We start from the raw sequence: 24103 nt of genomic DNA on the forward strand, positions 1-24103 counted from the left end.
AGGTGCAAAGTTAGGTTATCAGTTTGAGCTTTTTCATCTTTTTTAATGTGGGTATTTACAGCTGTATATTTTCCTCTGAGTACTACTGCCTTTGCTGCATCCCAGAGGTTTTGGTATGCTGCGCTTTCATTTTCATTCATCTCTAAGCATTTTCTGATTTCCCTTATGATTATGTATTCGACTGGTGGCTGTTCAATTTTATGCTTAATTTCCACATTTTTTTTTAATTTGCAGTTTTTCTTCAATTATTGATTTCTAGTTTCATTCCACTATGGTCAGAGAAGAAACTTTGTATGATTTCAGTCTTTTAAAAATTTATTGAGGATTATTTTGTGACCTAACCTATGGTCTGTGGTGGAGAATGAGCCATGTGCCCTGGAGAAGAATGTATATCCTGCTGTGGCTGGGTGAAGTGTTCTATAAATATCTGTTAGGTCTAACTGGTTTATAGTGTCATTCAGGTCCTCTTCCCTTGGTGGTCTTCTGTCTGGACATTCTACCTGTTATTAACAGTGGTGTGTTGAAGTTTCCAACTATTACTGTAGAACTGTCTATTTTTTCTTCAGCTCTGTCAATGTTTGCTTCACATATTTTGAGACTCTTCTATTAGGCTTTTATATATTTATAATTGTTATCACTTCTTGATGAATTGATCCTTTTATAGTTACATAGTGTCCTTTGTTTTTTACTTAAAGTCTTTAACTATAGCCACTCAATAGAAATTGATTTCTATTTGCATGAAATACTTTTTCCACTCTTTCACTTTCAACCTATTTGTCTTTTGATTTAAAATCAGTCACTTGTAGGCAACCTATAGTTGGTGTCTATAGTTTTTAAGCAATCTCTGATATTTAGCACTACTTTTCTTAGATTCCTGTGACCTCACTAATCAAACTGAACTGTGGGAAACAAGGAAGTTCGTATATTAAGTATCCTGTAAACATTATGGTCATGTATCATCTGTAGAATATTGGAGAAAGATAGCTTTCTTCAATAGAAAATAATATGAAGAGGCAGGGCCAAGATGGCAGAGTAGTCAGATACTTCCAGTGATCCCTCATACAACAAAGACCTGAAAAAACAAGCTAGGAGCCCTAAACATCGAAGGCAAAGTTAGGAAATCGAACTCATCAGCAGGGGGATGGAGAGATGGTTCAGAAGCACTGAGGAGTTGCCGGACCTGACTCAGCGGGAACTGGCACCCCTCAGGCATGATTCCCTGGAGCAACCACAGCAGGGCTGGCGGTAGCGTTCAGGATGTGGTTTCCTCGGGGAGAGACAGTGAGCCGCACAGTCTACTCACAGCTCTGGAACCAGAGCATAGCAGTGCTCTCGGCAAAAGCTAAGTACTTGCATTTATTTTACCATGCTCCCAGCCCCCAAGCCAGTGTCAGTGGCTGTTGATTTCACTGGGCCTGAGACAGGTCCTGCTGTGAGCTCTGAGCCATTCTCTTGGCCTTGGAGGAGGAATAAATTAACAGTTGGGGAAAAAGATAATCTGCCAGGTCCACTAAGCTGGGGAGCTGAGGACAGAAGCGGCTCCTGTCCAGGTACAAACAGTCCACGGACTTTGAATACCTTTCACCCCTGCATGGATCTGTGTGGGCCCATTTCAGGAGATGAGGCCCTTGTTGGCAGACTGCAACAGTGTTTGTGCTTGAGAACTGATTTCAGCTGTTTCAGCTGTATGGTGGAGAGGTGGGTTTTTGATGTTTGACACTGCTTGGCCTATTAAACAAGGTCTTCACCTACCCACGTCAGGGACCTGAGGACTTCTGGCTCCACCTACATCCCCTAGCCACCCATGACAGGGGTCCAAGAATAAGTGGTGCCTCCAAGTCCTTACAACAAAAAGCATTGGCTGCCCATGGCCCAGCTGTAGAACCCACCCACCTTTGTGCTCTAGGGAACAGGGATGCACTTTCCTCACAAAACAAAGCAAGAAGCTAGGATACAGTGAGCAAACAGAAAATAAATTAATACAGTAACTTATAGGTGGCTCAGAGACAATCAATATCAAATCACATAAGGAAGCAGACCACGATTGCTTCAACAGGCTCTCAAAGAATCAAGGAATCTTCTGGATGAAGATGTAGTCCTAGAATTACCAGATGTAGAACACAAAACATTAATATACAGAACTCTTTAAGAAATCAGGAAGGAGATCAAGCAAAACTCAGAACAAGCCAAGGAACACACAGATAAAGCATTTGAAATTAAAAAGGTTATTCAAGAACATAATGAAAAATTTAATAGGCTGCAAGCATCCATAGAGACAGAAATCAGAAATTCAGAAGATTAACAATAAAATTACAGAATTAGACAGCTCAATAGAAAGAGGAGCAGAATTGAGGAAATGGAAGGCAGAATTAGTGAGATTGAAGATAAAATACTTGGCATTAATATATTTGAAGAAAAATCAGATAAAAGAATTTTAAAAAATGAGGAAACCCTAAGAATCATGTGGGACTCTATCAAAAGAAATAACCTATGAGTAATTGGAGTGCCAGAACAAGGACAGGTGACAGAAAATACAGAGAGAAAATAATATGAAGTACTAGAAAAAATACTGGACCGGGCTTGGATCCTGGTTGTATTAGTACTCCATATGCTAATATTATAAACTTGAGAAGTCACCTAACCTTGCTAAGCCTCAGTTTCCACACTTGTAAATGTAGAGACAATAGTCCCTACTTCAGAGGAGTGTTGTAGTACCAAATCATTTGGTGAAAATGGTTTCTAAAAGTGCTATTCCAATATAAGATATTATTATGTCCTCTGCTTCTGTCGTTCCTTGGAGCCAGAAATTAAAACTTAAGTAAGCCAATCAGCCTTTAATAATAAACTGTAGATATTAATATAAAATAAGCATCACATATTATTACAGAAAATATTTCCTTCTTCCTGTCTCCTTTTCTGAGTAGCTGTGGTAGTCCAGAGCCAACCAACAAACATTTTTCTCTACTATATAGAGAAAGGAAACCCTGGTGGTGTAGTGGTTAAGTGCTACAGCTGCTAACCAAAGGGTCAGCAGTTTGAATCCACCAGGCACTCCTTGGAAACTCTATGGGGCAGTTCTACTCTGTCCTGTAGGGTCATTATGAGTTGGAGTCGAATTGACAGCACTGGGTTTTTTTTGGGTATATAGAGAAAAGTAGTAATAGAAAATAGAATCTTTTCTCTTTACTCCTCCTAGGTTTGAAGATTTATTTACAGAACTGGAAGATCATCAAGTGAGCCTGGGCATTGCCAGCTATGGTGCCTCTGTCACCACCATGGAAGAAGTCTTCCATAGGTGAGTAATGATAATTACAGCAAAAACAATACTCTGCCAAAAGTTATGAGTACTTTGGAAATAAATTTGACAGATGCCAGAGACATCAAAATGCTACTGGGGTTGTAAGTATGCTAAGTCCTGAAAATGTAAATGTGGTAATGAAGGGGAAAGAAAGTATGTGGTACTGTGTAGAGACATGAAGTAATCAGAAAAATTGAAATTAAAAAAATATGAAAATTTTTAGAAGAAAATGTAGGAGCAAGACTGTGGGATCTAGTGTTTAACAATAGATCATCAGATACAACAACAAAAACTCAAGCAGTAAAAGACTAGATAGATGGGACCTCATAAAAATGAAAGACTTTTCTACACTGAAAGACTTTATTAACAAAAGGAAGAGACAACCTACGGATTGGTAGAAAATTTTCAGGAACCGTATTAAAAAAAGCCAAATCCGTTGTCATTGAGTTGATTCCAACTCATAATGACCCTATAAGACAGAATAGAACTGCCCCATATGGTTTCCAAGGAGCTGTTGGTGCATTCAAACTGCCAACCCTTTGGTTAGCAGCCAGGCTCTTAAACACTGTGCCACCAGGGCTCCATATGTCAGATAAGGGCCTGACATCCAAAATACATATAAACTTCTACAACTTAACCACAAAAACACAAACAACCCAATCAAAAAATGGGCAAAGGACTTGGACAGATTACCAAAGAGGGTATTCAAATGATCAACAAACACATGAAAAGATGTTCAACGTTATTCGTCATTATTATGGTGGTAGTGTGCCGTCGAGTCTATTCTGACTCATGGCAACCCTATATGACAGTAGAACTATAGGGTTTCCTAGACTCTAATCTTTATGGGAGCAGATCACCAGGGCTTTTCTCCTGCAGAGTTGGCTAGCAGCTGAGTGCTCAACCATTGTTCCTCCAGTGCACCTTCATTATCCGTTAGGGAGATGCAAGTCAAAACCACAATGAGATATTGCCTTATCCTCACTAGAATGGCAGTTACCAAAAAACAGAAAACAAGTGTTGACCAGGATGTGGAGAAACTGAAACCCTGATCCATTGCTGGTGGGACTATAAAATGATACAGCCAATGTGGAAAACAATTTGTCAGTTCCTTAAAAAACTTGAACGTAGAACTACAATATGTTGTTGTTCCCCCAGAGCCAACAGAGAAGGCCTTCCCCTGGAGCTGGCACCCTAAACTTGGACTTCTAGCCTCCTAAACTGTTGAGAGAATAAATTTCTCATTGTTAAAGCCACACACTTGTAGTATTTATGTTATAGCAGCACTAGATAACTAAGACAATGGCTCTCTCCCAAGCTGAACCACCTACAACCCAGTATTTTAATGTGATATGTGTTCATAATCTATCTGACAGAGCCCCAGAAGGTTCTCTTTAGTTTAAAAAAGGGGAGGGGGGGGCGAGGAATGAAAGAACTGTGATTTCTGGATCCATTTTCTACCCAAATATACAGAACTTTTCTGTGACTCCCTTGGAACCAGCAAACATTTTCTGTCATTCTCAATAGTCTAAATTGTGAATTAGAACTTTTAACTTAGTAAAAATAAAGGGAGAAAAAATTCCAGTTGTAAGTGGAACTGACTGATGATTCAAGCTATTTGTTACCAAGCTGAATACAGGAACTTTGGTGATTGTCCTCCTTGTCACTGATAAAAACTATTCTTATGATCATTATTATTATTAATTTAAATATTGTTTTATTTTCATTTTGTTATTTAAATACTATTTTATTCATATTTAAAATTTCAAAGATCTTTTTATTTAATTGATCTGAAATTGGTGTTTACATGTACACCAAAAACTCTTTAAATTGCCTATAAATACCAAATATTTGAGAGTTCTGCTGAAGAGTAAAGGGAAGAAAGAACTTAGGATAGGACCCTGCAAAATACCAACTTTTAAGGGAGGATAGAAAAAAAAAGGACTTATAAAAAGACTGAGGATGAAAAATGCCAGCAAAAAATAGGGGCGTGGTCTCATGGAAGCCAAAGGAAGAGAGTGTTTCAAGAAGGACAAGATGGTCAGCAGTGTCAAATGCTGCTTAGAAGTTTAATAAGATAAAGACTAAAATATGTTTTTTGGATTTAGCAAAATGTAGGGTACCGACTGTGATGGGGAGGAGAGAAGAGGGGAGACATGGGGTCAAGGGAGGTGTATTAAAGATATTAAGATGCTGATGGAGAAGAGCTATTAGAGAGAAAGACTTCAAAGATAGAGTGGCATTGAGGTTCCCAACGATGAAGAGAAAGGGGAGAAGCCAGAGCAGATATGTATGGATTAGCCTTACACAAAGGAGAACATTTTTCAGTTATAATAGGAGGGAGCATGATCTGTTGGGTCTTAGACCATCCAGCTTTCTTTCCTTCCTCTCCCCTCTCCTTCTGTGATCCAGGCATACTGACTTCATTCAGTACAGTCCACTCTGTTACTCTAAATCCTTCATATGCTTTCTTCCCTTTGTTTGGGATGCTCTTTCTGCCCTCTTCACCTAGGTAATTCTTACTCATTCTTTAATTCTCAAATTAAAGATCACTTCATCCAGGAAGACTTCCCGAGCCCAGCAAGGCTATGCTAGTTAATACTACTGAAAGTCCTCATCTTTCCTGTCTTAACATTTAATTAACTGATTAGTTTTCTTTTTCTCCCCATTGTGTTTTCATCTTGATGAGGGCTTGCCTGTCTTCTCTTGGATCCTCCCCACAGAGCATAGTTAAAACATGGTATTTTGATGCAGGGTCAACAAATTGACGGACTCCGCCACGGATCTCCAGGCCACTCATCTCACCTCCGAGCATGATCATAAAGGAATTCAATCATGCCTTGCAACTCTGGATGATAAGCCAAAGGGTGACTTCCTGATGCCCGAGGATCTACCTAACATCCGATTTAATACTGGGGTGATTACTCTTCCCTGGGATTATAAAATTGGAAGGTTTGGTTAACAATGGAGATCATGGTAAGATTAGTATGTGATCTGGTGGTATTAAGTGGAGTGATCCTAAAAATACCCCAATCTTTCCCATGACCAGTCACTTCTCCCCACAAGGTTCCTAAGGCCCAAACCAGAATCCTAGGCATCACCTTCTTCCGTATCTCCCACAGAACAACCAGAGTCCTGACAGTTTTCCTCTGAATATTCCTCTAATCTTCCCTCTTTCTCCATTTTTACCGTCATTTTTTAGTTCAAACCCTGATCACCTCAGATATTTGTTGTTGTTAGGTGCCATCAAGCAGGTTCCGACTCATAGCGACCCTGCGTACAACCGAACAAAATGCTGCCCAGTCCTGCACTATCCTCACAATCGTTACGCTTGAGCCCATTGTTGCAGCCATTGTGTCAGTCCATTTGGTTGAGGGTCTTCCTCTTTTTTGCTGACCCTCTGCTTTACCAAGCATGCCGTCCTTCTCCAGGGTCTGGCCCCTCCTCATATAATTAATATTATTTAAGTCTCAGAGTTTTACGTATGCATTTTTAAATCCATTCTCTACAGCTGAATGACCTATTTTAAAGTCTGTGCTTAAAATGTGGGAGAAAGATGTGGCAGTCGGCTTCCTCAGAAACCCTATCGGGCAGTTCTACCCTGTCCCCTAGGGTCACTGTAAGTCAGAATCAACTCAATGGCATTGGGTTTTGGATGCTTAAAACCCTTCATTGACTCCCCATTATCTACAGAGTTAAATCCAAGCTCTTTATCAAAACATACATTGCCTTCCAAAACTGCCCTTAACTGTCTCTTTAACCTCCCTTCTGTAACCTCTCACTTTGAAAATTATGCTCTTGAAACACCTATATTTCTCTATCCACCAAGCTTTGTCATGCTTTTAGCCTAGTTAACTCATAGTTTAAATATCCAGCTCAAGCCTCATCTCCTCCAGGAACCATTCCCTGACCCTTCAGGTTTGTCTGAGTGATGCTCTTCTGCACTCCCATAGCACCCTCAGCATACTGTATTGTATTAAAATGCATTACTGTCTGTCCATCCCCCAATAAACCATAAGTGTTGGCGAAAAAATCTTGTCCCATCATTCCCCTTTCTGCTGGAAACTTACGCTTGTTTTTTCTGTGAATATTATTATGTATATTGTATATAACCCATTGCCGTCAAGGTGATTCTGACTCACAGTGACCCTATAGAACAGAGTAGAGCTTCCCCATGGGGTTTCCAAGGAGTGACTGGTGGCTGCAGACTGTCGACCTTTTGTTTAGCAGCCAGGCTCTTAATCACTACCATTAAACTGTAGTCTGTGAGTACCACAAAGGATATCAGCTTGAGTTGCCTATTTTTCAATTCAATTTCAATTCAAGTCAACCAGTTATTAATTGAGTTCTCCCTCTATTAATTGAGTTCTCATTCTATGCTAGTCTTTGGAGATGGAACAGTGAGGTAGACAGAAATGGTGTCTGTCCTAATGGAGTTTGTGGTATAACAAGAAAGACATCTGGTTGAACATGCAATTACAGTACAAAATACGAAGCCCTATGATAGGGGAAGAGTACAGAATGCTATGAGATCACATAAGAGGGGCAGCTAACCCAGGCCTAGAAGATCAAGTAATTGCCCTCAGAGGGTGCCTAGAAGTCTATTTTACATCTCTCTCCTCTTTGTAGGTTATTCTTTGCATCCAGCAGTTCTATGCCTTGCTGACGAAAAGGGCTTTGTACACTTTTCGTCACTGGAAGATAATGTCCTTGCAGATTTTGATACTACTGCTTTTCACCACCTTCCTCCTGAAAGCCGTATCCTACTATTCAGAAGTAAAGAATGCCCCCGTTTTGGGGATGGATCTGCACCAATATGGTCAATCTATTGTGTCTTATGCTGTGTCTGTGCAGACTGAGTTGACTGTTCAGTTTACAGACCACATAAAACTTATACTAACGAATGAGAAACAACGGCCTCACCCAGTGACAGGTAAGGACTTTGCAGAGAAGGACTTCTGGTGTATGAAGACCTTCATTATCACTAGAAGAGTGTTCATATGCTTCACACATTGGAACAGGCTGTGTTTCAATTCCTGCTTGTTACAAATCTCAGGAAAGCAGGGAAAATATGGTATGAAACATGTCCTTTCTTATCCACGGTCTCACCAGCCTTTACACAGAAATCTTGAGCTATGTGAAAAAGCGTGCTCAGTAGCATAAGTGACTGAGGTCTTCAGGGAGGCCTGCCTGGCTAAACACATCTGACCTAAGTAATGATGGGACTCTAAATGGCTTTTTTGATTCTTTAGAATGGAAATCTTTGAAAATATTTACCTTTTGGGGGACTGGAATAATACGTAATGAACTGACAAAGGAACCAGAAAAAAATGAATTTGCTTCAATTGAACACCTATTTATAATTGTCCAAAAACTGTTAGGTGCTAAGAAAGAAAAAGGTGAGCAAGGCTATGCTTTCACAAAGTTTACACATGAGTAAACTTCAGATTTACATATAGTGCATTTTAGCCCATTGAGTCCTTCGACATGCAGGCTTCCATTTGCTACTCACAACAAAAGTGAGACTCAGAGAAGTTCAGATGAATAACACAAGGTCAGAGAATAAATGATAGAGCCATCACTAAACACCCGGGTGTTCCAGTGCCCCTGACAAGGCATGCACTGCCTTGTTTTTAAATTAAATCTTTTCATCAGTGTTCACATCCTCTGTGTTAACATTTACATAATACCTGTCTCATTTGATGGTGCGATTGTTTCGCCTTCCAGATCAAGACAGAGAGATTCTTTCTGTGGCTTTCGTTTCCTCTCCTGACCCCAAAATACACAGTAGCAGTTCTTCCAGATTGTAAACCCCCCGACCTCCTTGGTATCCCAGGGCCCAGCACATTTCCTGGCATTGAGTCAGTAAACGTTTGTTGAACGGAATCACCAATTATGCATGTTGACCCATGAGTGTTGTTTTCCTAATGTGTTCTAGGTAATATAGAAGAGTTCCTACTGAAAAGTAGAAGCTGTAGGGAACGATGTATTGTCGCCATTTCCCTCGATGTCCAAAAAAGCAAAACCATCGTCACTGCTCTGTTTAACAACCAGGCATACCATGCTGCTCCGGTTGCCCTAAGCTTGGTCAACAATGTTCTGTTCAAGTTACTGTCTGGCCCTGGCGCTTCTATCTCCGTCTCTAACAAGCCTCAGCCTCCAACTGCCAGACAAGCAATAAAGCAACAATTCCATGAGTATGTGTGGTTTCACTTCCTCTGGGATTTAAGTTCTTCTGGGATGTATATGTTAGAAATGTTTAATAAACATTTCTGTGTTATGCTCTAAGACAGTGGTTCTCAAAGTGTGCTCCAAGAACTCCCAGGGGTGCCACAGACCATTTCAGGGGGCCTGGGAGGACAAAATGATTTTCATGGTAATATTTTCCAAATGATCAATTCATAATGTTAGATAATCGTGCATGAGTAAATGGTCTATTGAAAATGCAAGATAAACCAGTGGATTTGTATTTTCTACAGTACAGAAAGTTCATTGATACAGTTTTCAGATTTTCACATTGTATCTAGGGTGACCAACTATCCTGGTTTACACAGGACTTAGGAGTTTCCTGGGACATAGGACTTTCAGTGCTAAAACCAGGAAAATCCCAGGCAAACCGGGACAAGTTGGTCACCCTAATTGCAACTAACCTTTAAGAAACTACCACTTGTCAAGTTTTTAATGTAGAATTTAAGAGTACTGTTATCTGAAGAGGCTATTAAAATATTTCTCCCCTTTCAACTATGTCTGTATCTGGTGAAGCTAGATTTTCTTCATATACTTAAACCAAAACACAGCATTACACAAGATTGAATACGCAATCAGATATAAGAAACCAGCTGTCTTCTGTTGAGCCAGATATTAAAGAGGTTTTCCAACGTGTAAAACATTGCCACTCCTCACTAAATTTTTATTGTTTGCAAAAATAGTGATTTTTGTAAATCAGATGTTATTTATGTTAACATGTAATTGATTTATTATTGTTTTAGTGAATTAATAAGCAACTTTTTTAATTTTTCAGTTTTAATTTTTAATATACTAAATATCAATTACTATAATCCACATAAGCATAAGTTCTGTGGGGCTATCAATAATTTTAAAGAGTATAAATGGGTCCTAAAGCAGACAAAGGCTAGTCTGTGATAACTTTTCACTACCTGGAAGTGAAATTACAAACAAAAGAAAACAAAAAAAAAGTAAGTATGTGTATATTAATATAAGGTAGCCAACTGTCCTTTTTTAGGAAAACTGTCCTTTTTTCTGAGATTATTGCCTTCCTGCATTTTGGGGGTTAAAATATCCTTTTTGATAAATGTAGCTTTTATATAATGTCCTTATTTGTCAACAGACAAAGAAGTTGGCAACCGTATATTGATACCCAAAAAATAATTTTTAAAAACTTACTGGTCAGCGATATCGAAAATTCTGCAAACCCTTGCTCAAGGAAATAGCTGTTGGTACAAATTGTATTTCTCCTACCCACAATATTTTTCTCATGTTCCATCTTCAGGGGCAGCAAAGGACATGACATTGCCTTCAGTTTGTTCTTTGGCACAGCCATCGTGGCTAGTAGTTTTTCTCTCCTGACAGTGAGTGAGAGAGTCTGTAAGGCGAAACACATCCAGTTTGTGAGTGGAGCACGTGTTGGTATTTTCTGGCTTTCTGCTTTGTTTTGGGATATCATTGTCTTCTTCATTTCTTCCTCCCTGCTACTGGTAAGTGTTTAGTGTGTATCTGGACTTGTTCTCCTTCAGCTTGGGTCACTTGCCTATAGCAGGAAAGCCTTTGTGTACAATGCTCTTCCTACCCACATCCTCATCCAACAACTACTTGGAGCATCCCCTGAACATCTCAGCAGACATCAGTGACCAGCTCTCTAATCCTGAGCCTGACTCATGTTCGCTCACGTAATGTGGGAAATTTTGCCCTAGGATCTTTGAACAGTGTCTTATCAGGAATGTCTACAACAACTACACCATCTTCCCTGTAACTCCCTTAACCAAACAAAAAAAGGAAGAAAGAAAACTACTCCAACTCAGAAGAAAACATGAGAGAGAGAAGGAAGGAGGTGGAAGGCTTGTTCTGTTTTCTTTGTAGTTACTTTCAGTATGGATAGGTGGATGTGGCTCATCCTGAGCCCTATGAGTCAGGGTTTGAAAAGGCAGAGCTAGCTATTTTCATCTCCCTGGTGGTGCAGTGATTAAGAGCTTGGCTGCTAACCAGAAGGTTGGCAGTTGAGATCCACCAGCTGCTCCTTGAAAACCCTATGGGGCAGGTCTTCTCTGTCCTATAGGGTCTCTATGAGTCAGAGTTGACTCGATGGCAGTGGGTTTGGTTTGGTTTGGTGTCCCGAGGAGCCCTGGCAGCACAGTGATTAAGCACTCGAATGCAAATCACAAGGTTGGTGGTTCAAATCCACCAGCTGCTCCTTGAAAATCACTCAACAGCAACAGGTTTTCGGGCATTCAGAGGAGCCCTGGTGTGCAGTGGTTAAGCACTTGGATGCAAACCAAAAAGTCTTTGGTTTGAACCTACCAGCTGATCCATGGGAGAAAGATGTGGCAAGTCTGGTTCTGTAAATATTTACAGCCTTGGAAACCCTATGGGGCAGTTCTGCTCTGTCCTGTAGAGCCACTATGAATGGGAATTAGACTCCACCGCAATAGGTTTGGTGTTCTGAGCTGATTTCTTAATTGGTGCACTCTCTCTTCCTACCCTTCACTCCACCTCCTCCTTCAACCAATGAATGCCTTACCTCTGGCCTTTGTCTTATGCTCCTAGGTAGTCTTCTATATCTGTAATGTGAAAGCATTCTTTGAAGACAACCACTATGCAGATGCCTTGCTGATCTTAATGCTGTTCGGCTGGTCCACCATTCCCTTCATATACTTGATGAGCTTCTTGTTTTCCAGTAGTGCTGCTGCCTACACCGGACTATTGGCATTCAACTTCCTCACAGGCATTTCCAGCTTTCTGTTGGTCTACATGATCGACACGAATAGTAAGTGGAAGTCTTAGGCCCTTCCTTATTTATGAAATTAATTCATGTCCTGGAAGTATTAGTGAGCAAGTAAGCAAGTGGGGAGCCAGCTGGGTCAGTGACTAAAGAGATGATTCTGGGAGGCCAGTTCTACAGACTTACTGCCTCTAAAAATATGGATATTCAGTGCATCATAGGGGTGTCTCTGACTCATTGTTTTTTCATTTATGTAATATTTATTAAGCCCCTACTGTGGCAGACATAGGGAATACACCTCTAAACGAGATAGATACTATCCATACTCTCCTGGAGTATACATTATAATTACTAGGAGAGAACAAGGTAATACAAGGTAGTCATAAGTGCTGTGATAAAAGTAATAATAATCACTGTGATAAAAATAAGAGATTTACCCAATAGAGAGTGACTGAAGACTATTTAGGAGCCCTGGTGGTGCAGTGGTTAAGAGCTATGGCGAGCTATGGTTAGCAGTTCAGATCTGCCAGTTGTTCCTTGGAAACTCTATGGGGCAGTTCAGCTCTGTCTTGTAGGGTCACTATGAGTCAGAACCGACTCAATGGCAATGGGTTTGGGTTTTTTTTGAGAACTATTTTAGTCTAGGTGGCCTCTTTGATATGCAGCGAGTCATATGAGGATTTGGTGAAAGAATATTTCAGGCTGACGAAAAGGTAGTGAAAGATCTTAAAACAGGAATGAACTTTGCATGGTCTAAGGAACAGAAAAAAAGTTCATTGTACCTGGAGCATTGTCTGAAAGGAATAAGATGGTCTGGAGGGGTGCACAGGGGCCAGACCTTGAAGGGCCTTGTGGGCCAGGATATGGGAGATTTAGATTGTCTTCACAGAGTGATTTCATGGGATTAGATTTCTGGGAAAGCTCTTTGAGCATTCATTGAGGCTTTTATTTCCTTACTATTTCCTTCTTCTGGACACCCGGGAAGCCTATGTAACCTAATTTCCTTCTTCCTCATAGACAATTGGAAAATATAAAAAAGTAAAAAAAAATACTCTTAATCCTACTTGCCAGAGACAGCTACTTGAAAGAATTTAATATCTTTTTCTGCTTTTATCTAACCATTATTTTATATTGATGAAATCATTAGATACACAATTTTCTGTTTTTATTTGTATATTAGCTTTCTATTGCTGTGTAACAAATTACTACAAACTTAGAAGTTTAAAAATAACAAATTTATTAACTCATGGTTTCCATGGGTCAGGAGTCCAGATGCTGGTTACCTGGGTCTGCTGCTCAGGGTGAAATCAAGGCATTGCCCAGGGCTGCAATTTCATCTGAGGGTTAGGGTCCTCTTCCAAGCCCACTGGTTGTTGGAAGAATTCAGTTACTTGCTGTTGTAGCACTGAGCTCTCTACTTCCTTGCTGGCTGTCAGGCAAGGCAGTTCTCAGCTCCAAGAGACCACCCACTCACTGTTCCCTGCCACGAGGCCCTCTTCCCAACATGGCAGTTTGCTCCTTTACGGCCAGCAGGAGACTCTCACATCCTATCTTTGTGATTTCAGGAAGGGCCCAGTCCCTTTTAACAGCCCACCCTGAATAAAGCTTTCTTTGGATTAACTCAGAGTCAGCTGATTGGGGACTTTAATGACATCTGTAGAATCTCTTGCTGTTTGTCATGTAGCATAACCTAACCATGGGAATGAAATCCATCATATTCACAGTCCCACCTACAGTTGTACATAGGGTCACTATGAGTCGGAACTGTCTCGACGGCATGTAACAACAACAACCCACGCTCAAGGGGAGGGTATTACACAAGGTGTGGACGTCAGGGTGCCAGAATATTGTGGGCCATCTTAGAATTCTGCCTACCACACTTTGTATGACATATGTCTTTTCCTGTGCTATCATAACTCTTAATATTTTATAGCCACATAATGTTTATTGAATAGATTTGCCGTAATTTGGCTGTTTCTGTTCAGCTAGATTACTTCCAATGTCTTATTTATAATGAAAGATGTAGTAAACAAACATCTCTATGCATAAAGCTTTTCTGTATTTTAGATAATTTCCTTAGGATAAATTTCCAGTAGTGGAATAATGGACCGTTGATTGACTGTCTTAGAAAATCACTGACCCCCAGACTCTCTGGAACCTAAACTCTTAACTCCTGTCCACCTTTACATCTATCCCAACCATAATTTTTAGAGTAATGCACAAGACTGAAGTACTAGCTTCAGCAATGTCCTGCATCATATCCATTACATCGAGCCTTCCTACCCATGTATGTATGCCACCCCCTTGGATTGTAAGCAGACTCAGGTTTCCTTTGGACCCAGGGACTGGAGAACTGGGTACTGTTCCTCTTCACCCTGAGTAGTAGTATATAACCTGAGGCTTTCTTAGAACTCTGAACTTCATGACAGGGGAAAGTTTATTGGGACCTAACTGAAGATTTTCAAAAATCATCTGGAACTTTGTGATGTGCTAACTTCATAGGGATTTTCTGCAATGGAAATTAATTTACAAATTTTGTATCCTAGTGATAGATTTGGGTAGATTCAACCAAATATTGGTCAGTACATCCTTCCTGTTTCCCACTCACAACCTGGGAAAGTCCATCAGTGGATTCTACGACAACTTCCGAACCCAGAGATATTGCGCTGCCAGTTCCTCTGAAGATTGTAATATGAATAGTGAGTACCACAGGCCTCCCTTGTCACTAGTAGCAACTAATCCCTTCTTTCTCTAGCACTCCACATTTAAGTAGCAAAAAATAAAACTAAACCCATTGCCGTCCAGTTGATTCTGACTCGAGAAGGCTTTTTCTAAGAACATCTAGAATGTCTACAGGTGACATTTTTAGTGTAGAAGTCATTTCCCCACTTGGAGAAATCTCTGTAAACCCCTTTTACACCTTAAAAGATTAAAAGGGGTAAATTGTGTGTTCATCTGACTCTTGTATTGCTATTCAAAAGGTGATCCTGAGGATGTTTACTTAGAAGTAAACACTAAGGAGTTGTGGCACCCTTAGGATTTTGACAACCACCAATAGCTAACATTTATTGACTGCTTTCTATGAGCCATGCCCTGTTCTAAAGGCTTTATCCATGTTAATTCTTATAACTGCCTCATGATGTGTAGGTAAGTATTATTCTTATACTTACAGCTCTTCCACAGATGTGGAAACTGGGGCAGAGAGACTAAAAACACTTTCCAAAATCTCAGTCAGTAGGAGTGTTAGAGCTGGGACTTGGACCTAAGCAGTATGGCCCCAGAGTCCTACTTCTCACAGCTCTACCACTTGCCTGACTGCTCACAGGAAACCAACGGTGCATGATGTGGGGCCGCTAAGAGACATTCTCCTCTCTTGAAGCCTTAAAGCTACAACTATCTCTCTTATTGTGGATATCTTCAAGAATAAGAGGGGAAGGAAACAACAAAAATATCATGGACTGTTAGTGTTGATCTGAACTCGTATTTACTCTGGATAGTCCCACGAGGCTTAGAAACCAAGGCTTTGAACTGGTTCAGAACAGTTCAGTAATTGCTGACATAATGAGGGCAGTGTACATGTTGCATGGCAACCAAATCTGTTGCCCTTAGGATTTTGACCCAAGGAGGAAACAAACAACAGTGTCCCACTCAAAGATGGCGGCTGACTGTACCACTTTGCATGTGTGTCACTCTTCACAGTCCTGCCAATAATCCAGTCTCCTCATGGATCCTGAAAGTTTCAGGAGCCTGATCCGAGACACCTACACTGCCCTCATTTACGTTGGAAGTTACTTAACTGTTCCAAACAGGTTCCAAACCAGTTCAAAGTCCTGTTATAAACTCTGCTTTCTGGACTCCCTAAGTCCAGTTTCCTTTTCTTTTTTTTAAATCTTTATAGATACTGCTATTATATTATATTAATTATTAATATATTAATATTTTTATATTATATTATATTATATTAGCACATAGCACTTGGCTGTCAGTTCACTTGCTAATGAAATGGGCTACTCATTTATTGACTGTCCTGAAAGGATAGAGCTGATGACATTTTCATAGAAATGGAAATATTAATAAAAGGTAGGGAAATAGAGCAAAAAAAAAACAATCTTGACCACCAAGTTAATTTATCTGGCTCTTTTATTCATAAAGTCTAGTACTTATCTCTGAAATGTTAGTCTCCATATTGTAGTCATACAGTACCTTTAAAAACTGCAATAGCACTGCCACCCCAAAAACTGGAGAGACAGTCAGACTGATACAGAGAATCACTGCTTACCAGAGCAGGAACTGCAATAGTGGTGAATTAGTTCAGCTATATGAGAATCACTCTCTGTAGACCTGATACATACCCACTTGTTCCCTTAGCCCCCAAATAAACCCGAATCATTTTGAGGGACTATAGAGGAGTGATGGGAAACTTTCTCCAAACTGCATGTACCATAGATCTACCTGGCTGACCCAGAATACCTCAACATGTAGCTTCTGTTCATCTAAACATGATGGAAGAGAAATAGAGCTTATTCTTGGTAAGCTTCCTAGTACGCCAGCTTTTGAGAGGCAGGAAGATAGGATAGGGTCAGACAGCCGCCTTTTAGGAACTTCATTAATGCAATAGTTCTCAGCAACAGATCAGAAAGTCAGGGAGATTCAACATGCACTGACCATGATTTCATTATAGGAAACAGTTCAGGGAAGTAGCATAGCAAGGAGGGATAGGAAAGGGTCAGAATTCCATATAGGCAAGCTTCGTAAGGAGCAGGGATTAGAACTCAAGCTGGCACTCTGGGAAAAACAGCAAATAGAGACCCCAGTAAGAAAGTTTAGTGACCTCAAGTACAGGATATGGCCCTGTTGCCAAAGTGGAGTCTCACTGCCTTCTGCCCTGGCTTTATGCTACTTTTGTAATATGGGGGAAAATTAGCAAATAGGTTCAGGAGTATCAGCTAGTCTTGAATTCAGAGGAAGCTGAGATATCAGAGACTTGAAGCACCCAGGATCTTTACTAACTGTAACCTACAAATGTGTTCTAAAAGATTCCGTTACTAATCCATTATATTCCTCTGTGAATAGGCTCTAGTGCCCTTCTATATTTGCATGTTAAACCTCATCCCTAAATGAAAAGTGGAGTGTTTTGAACTATTAAAATAATATCAGGCACAAGAGGAAAAGTTTTAATGATATTTGGGAGAGAAAGAAATGCCTGAGTACTCTTAAAGGAAAGTCTGAGTTTATGGGTAATTTTACATTCATCATTTTAGAGTAATTGGGAAAACATGGGTCAGTAAAATAGTGACTGTGTGGGAGGAATAGGAGGAGTCCCAACATTGATCAAGGTGGCACAGGGATCGGATATCCAGGATATTGAGGAGTATTTTCCATTCTTTTAATGCGTGCCTCTGTATAAGAGAGAGATGTAAGAATTCAACTATACGTTGTTCATTGTGGATATTGACTGCAATTATAAACCTAAAGGAGGAGAAAACGAATTTTTAAACTAAGTTTAAAAGTAAGAGTATTTCGATTATTTTAATGATAAAGGGCCATCTCATGGATCCCAAGAGTACTGATAGGAATGCAGTCTAATCTCAGGGGAAACTGGAAGCAGTATTTTCTGTTTCTCATCTCAGCCTCTCTCTACACACCTCCTTGGTTCTTCTTTCTTTCTGGTGAGTGCTTTTCCTAATCCACATAACTGCCCATAGCTCCACAACTTACACCTGAGGCACACAAAGAGCCTGACTGCACTGTACCAGTTTCAGAATGCAATTGAGAGAATCTCATTAACCCAGTTGGGTTATATACATACCCCTAAGTCAGGCAGATGGAGGTCAAGCAGCCAGACATGGATCTTGGGGAATCTACTCTGTGATCTTTGAAAGAAGAAGGAAATTAGAGGACAGTTCTTTGAGAAGTGGGAATTATAAATTGACAGACATAATGAAAATTATATTTGGTTTAAATATATAAAAAGGATAAATTAATGAACTGATTATGACATATGCCTGGTTACCATGCAGCTCAACAGGAAATGCGTAATCACATATATGACATTAATATTATCTTAAGTTTATTTGATTGCAACAGTAACTTCTGTTCACATAGGCTCAAGCCTCACATTTATTGCCTCAAGTAATATAGTCTTTATGTACTCATGCCTTTGAAAAAAGTAAAAGAAAAATTGATTTAAAAAAAAAACCAAACTTCACAAACCTGACAAGTAAAGTGAGTGGAGTGAGTCTTCCCCACGCATTAAAATGAGCACATCTCCTTTTATCTGTCCCAGACATTACATATGAAGAGAACTATTATGGATTCGAAGGTCATGGGATTGGAAAATATGTGACCGCCATGATTGTCACAGGCTTCCTTTTTCTCATCCTGCTTTTCATTATTGAGATCAACCTCTTGACATTTAGATCTCTTTACTCTAATCTTCTGTATTGTCACTTCCTCAAAAAACGAAAGATGGTGAGTAGTTTAGCATCTAACTTATGAATACTGAATGAAGAGTCTCTCTGACACAGCTTCAACCGCCTTGCACCCAGAAAATGGCTCTGATAATAAATTTTGTCATTTTTCATGAATTGAGAGCTCATATTCAAGCCTCTCACTCCAAGGAGCCCAGTGTCTCAGTAACAAGTAGGTTAAAAGCCAGATTTTCTGTCTTTAAGTCAGAAATGTCCCCTCACTTTGGTTTATATGGCTGGCAACAATTTCTTCTCTCCTGTTCTCAAAAATGAAGCCCATAGACAGCTGGAATGAAAAAACCCCTCACTTCTTTTTTGTATATATGATTTGTATTAAGTATATTGTCTTTGTACCCATGTTAAATATCTGAACATTTGTTATTTGAACAGTTTTTTTCAAATGGCAGTCTTCCTGGCAGCACCCTCGATTGGAAAATTTAGAATTCTAAGCCCATTTTCTCTTTGTTATTGACTGCACATCCTGGGGGAACCTTCTAATCCCTGGCAAACTGGAAAGGTTGACCACCCTAAATGACTACATGCCATCTGTGATCCCAGCCAGTAGCATTACAATTACCCAATGGAGAGATTATACATCTTATAAGTGTTCTTAACAATGGATTCAAGTGTCTCTAAAAGCAGTCTCCTAAAGGACAATTTTTAAAATATCTTCACACTGTAGATCAACACTGAAATCTTAGATGCTTTTTTTTCTAATCATACAAAAAATGTTTTCAGTATGCCTCTAGCTTTGTGTTAGATCTCTCTTCCCAGAGAAAGCAAGTAACTATAACCATAGCTGTATGTCCTGAATTTCCAAAACCTTCTATCGACGATTATGCCAAATTAAACTCCAAATGGATCAATGATTTAAACATAAAAGATGAAACTGTAAAGCTACTAAAAGAATATGTGGAGAAAACTTAGAAATTATAATGGAAAAGATTGATTAATTTAATTACCTACCATTTTAAATTTTCTTCAATGACAACAAACCTATGGAAGGTAAGAGTATGGGAGAGCTGAGACGATGAGTAGGAAGCCAACTGTAAGACCTTCACAGAACCCCTGTCTTAGAAGATGCAGTTCCCCTCACTTAAGCCCTTGTAGTTTTCTAGCTCCAGCACAAGCTGGGCTAGGTGCCTAAGGGCAGGACTACCATATGACTTTAATGGATCCTCTGATACTTTTGCCTTTGTGGGCCTCTTCTTCCATTAAAAAAAAATTATATATATATATATATACAGACACACACATATATATATACATATATGGTCGCTATGAGTCAGAATTGACAGCAATGGGTTTATGTGTGTGTGTGTATATATATAGACACACACATGTATATTATGACTGTGTTAGTAAAATTTCAAATATAATTCAAGCTCAATTATGTTTCTTTTTCTGACTAAAAAAAGATGAAAATATTTTTGTTGGCCCCTAAAACTATTGTGGATCCTAGCCACTGTGCTTACCAGGACCTAATGGTTAAGTCTGCTCTGCCTGAAGAGTATTCACAGCTGTGATCCTTGTCTCGGGAATGTAGGTACAGGTCAGTGACAGGTCATCTTTAGTGCCTGATGACTACGATGTGATGGATGAACAAGACAAAGTCCTGGAGTGTCCCCCAGGAAACCTGTCATCCTTGAACAGTCCTCTGATCCTTAAAGAGCTCTTAAAGGTATAGTTCATTGTGATGGTGTTATTCTGTCAGAAACCTAATGGAAATGTCACTTAATCAGGATAGTTGATTTCTTCCTCTGTTTTGGTGGGGAGAAGGCACCAGGGCTTAGAGGGTGGCTGCCCCAGAAATTAGAACTGGCTACAGTTGTAGACTTAAAGATTCCTATATGTTTCCTTAGATATATTTTCAATGGGTGCCTGTTGTGGCGGTAAATAGGCTCACCTTGGCAGTTCATAAAGGAGAGTGCTTTGGGCTGCTAGGCTTCAGTGGAGCTGGGAAGAGCAGCATCTTCAAAATGTTGACTGGAGATGAGACCATCACTTCTGGGGAGGTCATATTTGATGACAAAAATATCAGCAAAAACATACAAAAGGTAAGATGCTGTCCGCTCATTAGAATTTAAAAGTGTTTCAACTCTTTTCGCCTAGGCTTCGGGGAGAATTTATCCTAATGTATGTAACAAATTATCTTCTCTCCTTTGCATCCATAGTGGTAGGAGATAGGTACTATCCTTGGAAGAACTGAGAAAATAGTCCCTCAAGTCATTTTCTGTAGTGTTTAATTCTCTCCCAGAATCCCAGCAAGAAAGGCTGTATGGAGAACTCCTGGTGAAGGAAAAACATTTCTTTCCCGCTGGATTGTAAGCTTCTTGAGGGGAGGTCTGCATTTGTCTTAACCACAGTAGAAGCCACAGGACATGTGATAGTATAGGACATATAAGGGACATTGAACTAGAAATGGGGAGCCTGATTGGCTGAGTTATAAATCCCAACTCTGACTCCTACTAATTTATGACCTGGGGCAGCTTATTCTGCTGCCTCATCTGGAAAGCAGGATAGAATAGCTCATAGAGTTATTATATGGATTAATTTTTTTAATTGGTAGAAATCCTGTAGCTTCTGTTATTTTGTACTATGAGTAAGAGAAAGCATAATGGCTATTTAAATATGGCCAGGCATAGGCAAGTACTACTGAATTGTATATACAAAATTATAGTGAACCTAAGTTTAAAACTTTTGTCCCCCAATCCAAATTTTCTGAAAAGTATTTTTTTATTGTGGTAAAATGTATATAACAAAAATTTTGCTATTTTAATAAATTTTAAGTGTATAATTCAATGGCATTAGTTAATTTAGCTGTAATTACTTTCATCATGTTGTATAACCATCATCCCTATCTGTTTACAAAAATTTTTCATCACCCCAAACAGAACCTCAGTACCCCTTAAGCAATAACTCCCCATTCTCCCCTCTCCCACCCTCATGCCTGGTAACAACTATAAATTTTGTGTCTATGCATTTGCCTATTCTAGATATTTCATATAATTGGGATCCTACAATATTTGACATTGTTGCTGACTGATTTCACTTTTTGTGTCTCACTTATTTCACTTAGCGTAATGTTTTCAAGGTTCTGATACTTGCCATGTCTAGCAAGTATCAGAACTTCATTTCTGTTTATGGCTGAATAATACTTCGTTGTATGTGTATACCACATTTTTGTTATTCATTAATTGATGGACACTTGGGTTGTTCCTGCCTTTTGGTTATTGTGAATAACACTGCGGTGAACTTTGGCAGACAATTATCTGTTTGAGTCTCTTCTCTCAAGTCTTTTGGGTATATAGTTAGGAGTGGAATTGCTGGGCCTGATGTAATTCTATGTTTAACTTTTTGAGGAACCAATAAACTGTTTTCCAGAGTAGCTGCACCATTTTACACTCCCTAGAAGCAATGAACGAGGGTTCCAATTTCTCTACGTCCTCCCCAACAGCTATTTTCCATGTTTCCGATAATAGCCACCCCAGTGGGTATAAAATCGTATCTCATTGTGTTTTTTATTTGCATTTTCGTGATAACTAATGACACTGAACATCTTTTTCCCTGACTTTTGGCCATTTTTGTGTCTTTTTTGGAGAAAAGTTTTTTCAAGTCCTTTGCCCAATTTTGATTAGGGTTTTTTGTCTCTTTTGTTGATCTGTAGGAGTTCATTATATATTCTGGATATTATACGCTTATCAGGTATATGGTGTCATGAATTGAATTGTGTCCCCCAAAAGTATGTGTCAACTTGGTTAGGCCATGATTCCCAGTATTGTGTGGTTGTCCTCCATTTTGTGACTGTAATTTTCCTGTTTTGTAAATCCTAATCTCTGCCTGTAGTTAATGAGGCAAGATTGGATTATGTTAAGGGGAATTAGGGTGGGATGTAACACCCTTGCCCAAGTCGTATCCCTGATCCAATATAAGGGGAGTTTCCCTGGGATGTGGCGTACACTACTTCTTATCTTACAAGAGATACAAGGAGAGGGGGGTGAGCAGACCGCACCCTTTGGACATGGGGTTCCTGTGCGAAGAAGCTCCTAGTCCAGGGAAAGATTGATGAGAAGGACTTTGCTCCAGAGCCGGTGGACAGAGAAAGCCTTCCCCTGGAGCCGATACCCTGAGTTTGGACTTGTAGCTTACTAGACTGAGAAAATACATTTCTCCTCATTAAAGCCATCCACTTAGTGGTATTTCTGTTATAGCAGTGCTATATGACTAAGACATATGGTTAGCAAATATTTTTCCCATTCTATAGGTTGTCTCTTCACTCTCTTAATAAAGCTTTTTGATAAACAAAAGTTTTTAATTTTGATGAAGTCCAATTTATCTATTTTTTCTTTTGTTGCTCTTGCATTTGGTGTCATATCTAAGAATCTGTTGTCAAAAACAAGGTCTTCAAGATTTACCCCTATGTTTTATCCCAAGAGTTTTATGGTTTTAATTTTTACATTAGGTAAATGATCCATTTTGAGTTGATTTTTATATATGCTGTGAGGTATGGGTCCAACTTCATTCTTTTGCATTTGGAGATCCAGTTGTCCCAACACCACTGTTCAAGAGTCTGTTCTTTCTCCATTTAATGGACTTGGTACCCTTGTCAATTATCAATTGGCTATAAATGTACGGGCTTATTCCTGGACTGTCAGTTCGATTCTGTTGGTCAGTATGCCTGTCCTTATGCCAGTACCACACAGTTTTGTTTTGTTTTGTTTTTCTGTATCGCAGGGGTCAGCAACTATGACCTGTAGGCCAAATCTGGCCTGTACTTCTTTTTTTTTAATTTTTATTGTGCTTTAAGTGAAAGTTTACAAATCAAGTCAGTCTCTCATACAAAAATTTATACACACCTTGCTTTATATGCCTAGTCGCTCTTCCCCTGATGAGACAGCATACGCCTTCTCTCCACTCTCTATTTTCGTGTCCATTCAGCCAGCTTCTGACCCCCTCTGCCCTCTCATCTTCCCTCCAGACAGGAGCTGCCCACATAGTCTCATGTGTCTATTTGATCCAAGAAGCCCACTCCTCACCAGTATCATTTTCTATCCCAAAGTCCAGTCCAATCCCTGTCTGAAGAGCTGGCTTTGGGAATGGTTCCTGTCCTGGGCTAGCAGAAGGTCTAGGGACCATGACCTCTGGGATCCTTTTAGTCTCAGTTGGACCATTAAGTCTGGTCTTTTTATAAGAATTTGAGGTCTGCATCCCGCTGCTCTCCTGCTCCCTCAAGGGTTCTCTGTTGTGTTCCCTGTCCGGGCAGTCATCGGTTGTAGCTGGGCACCATCTAGTTCTTCTGGTATTAGGCTGATGTAGTCTCTGATTTATGTGGCCCTTTCTGTCTCTTAAGCTCATAATTACCTTTTGTCTTTGGTGTTC

The 24103-nt window shown here is 39.7% G+C and overlaps 1 protein-coding gene across 1 annotated transcript in view; it reads left to right on the top strand.

Annotated features, from left to right (window-relative positions):
* The window catches only part of LOC100671695 (phospholipid-transporting ATPase ABCA3-like), a 110272-nt gene that overhangs the window by 68270 nt on the left and 17899 nt on the right, over positions 1 to 24103 (top strand). The window contains exons 10-16 of the mRNA XM_064294799.1: positions 3197 to 3295; positions 6053 to 6215; positions 7928 to 8074; positions 12080 to 12299; positions 18541 to 18725; positions 20271 to 20405; positions 20587 to 20781. Coding sequence (XP_064150869.1) covers positions 3197 to 3295; positions 6053 to 6215; positions 7928 to 8074; positions 12080 to 12299; positions 18541 to 18725; positions 20271 to 20405; positions 20587 to 20781 — 1144 coding nt within the window. The remainder of the gene's footprint in view (positions 1 to 3196; positions 3296 to 6052; positions 6216 to 7927; positions 8075 to 12079; positions 12300 to 18540; positions 18726 to 20270; positions 20406 to 20586; positions 20782 to 24103) is intronic.

This window comes from Loxodonta africana, chromosome 12, assembly GCF_030014295.1.
Source record: "Loxodonta africana isolate mLoxAfr1 chromosome 12, mLoxAfr1.hap2, whole genome shotgun sequence".
NCBI lineage: Eukaryota > Metazoa > Chordata > Mammalia > Proboscidea > Elephantidae > Loxodonta > Loxodonta africana.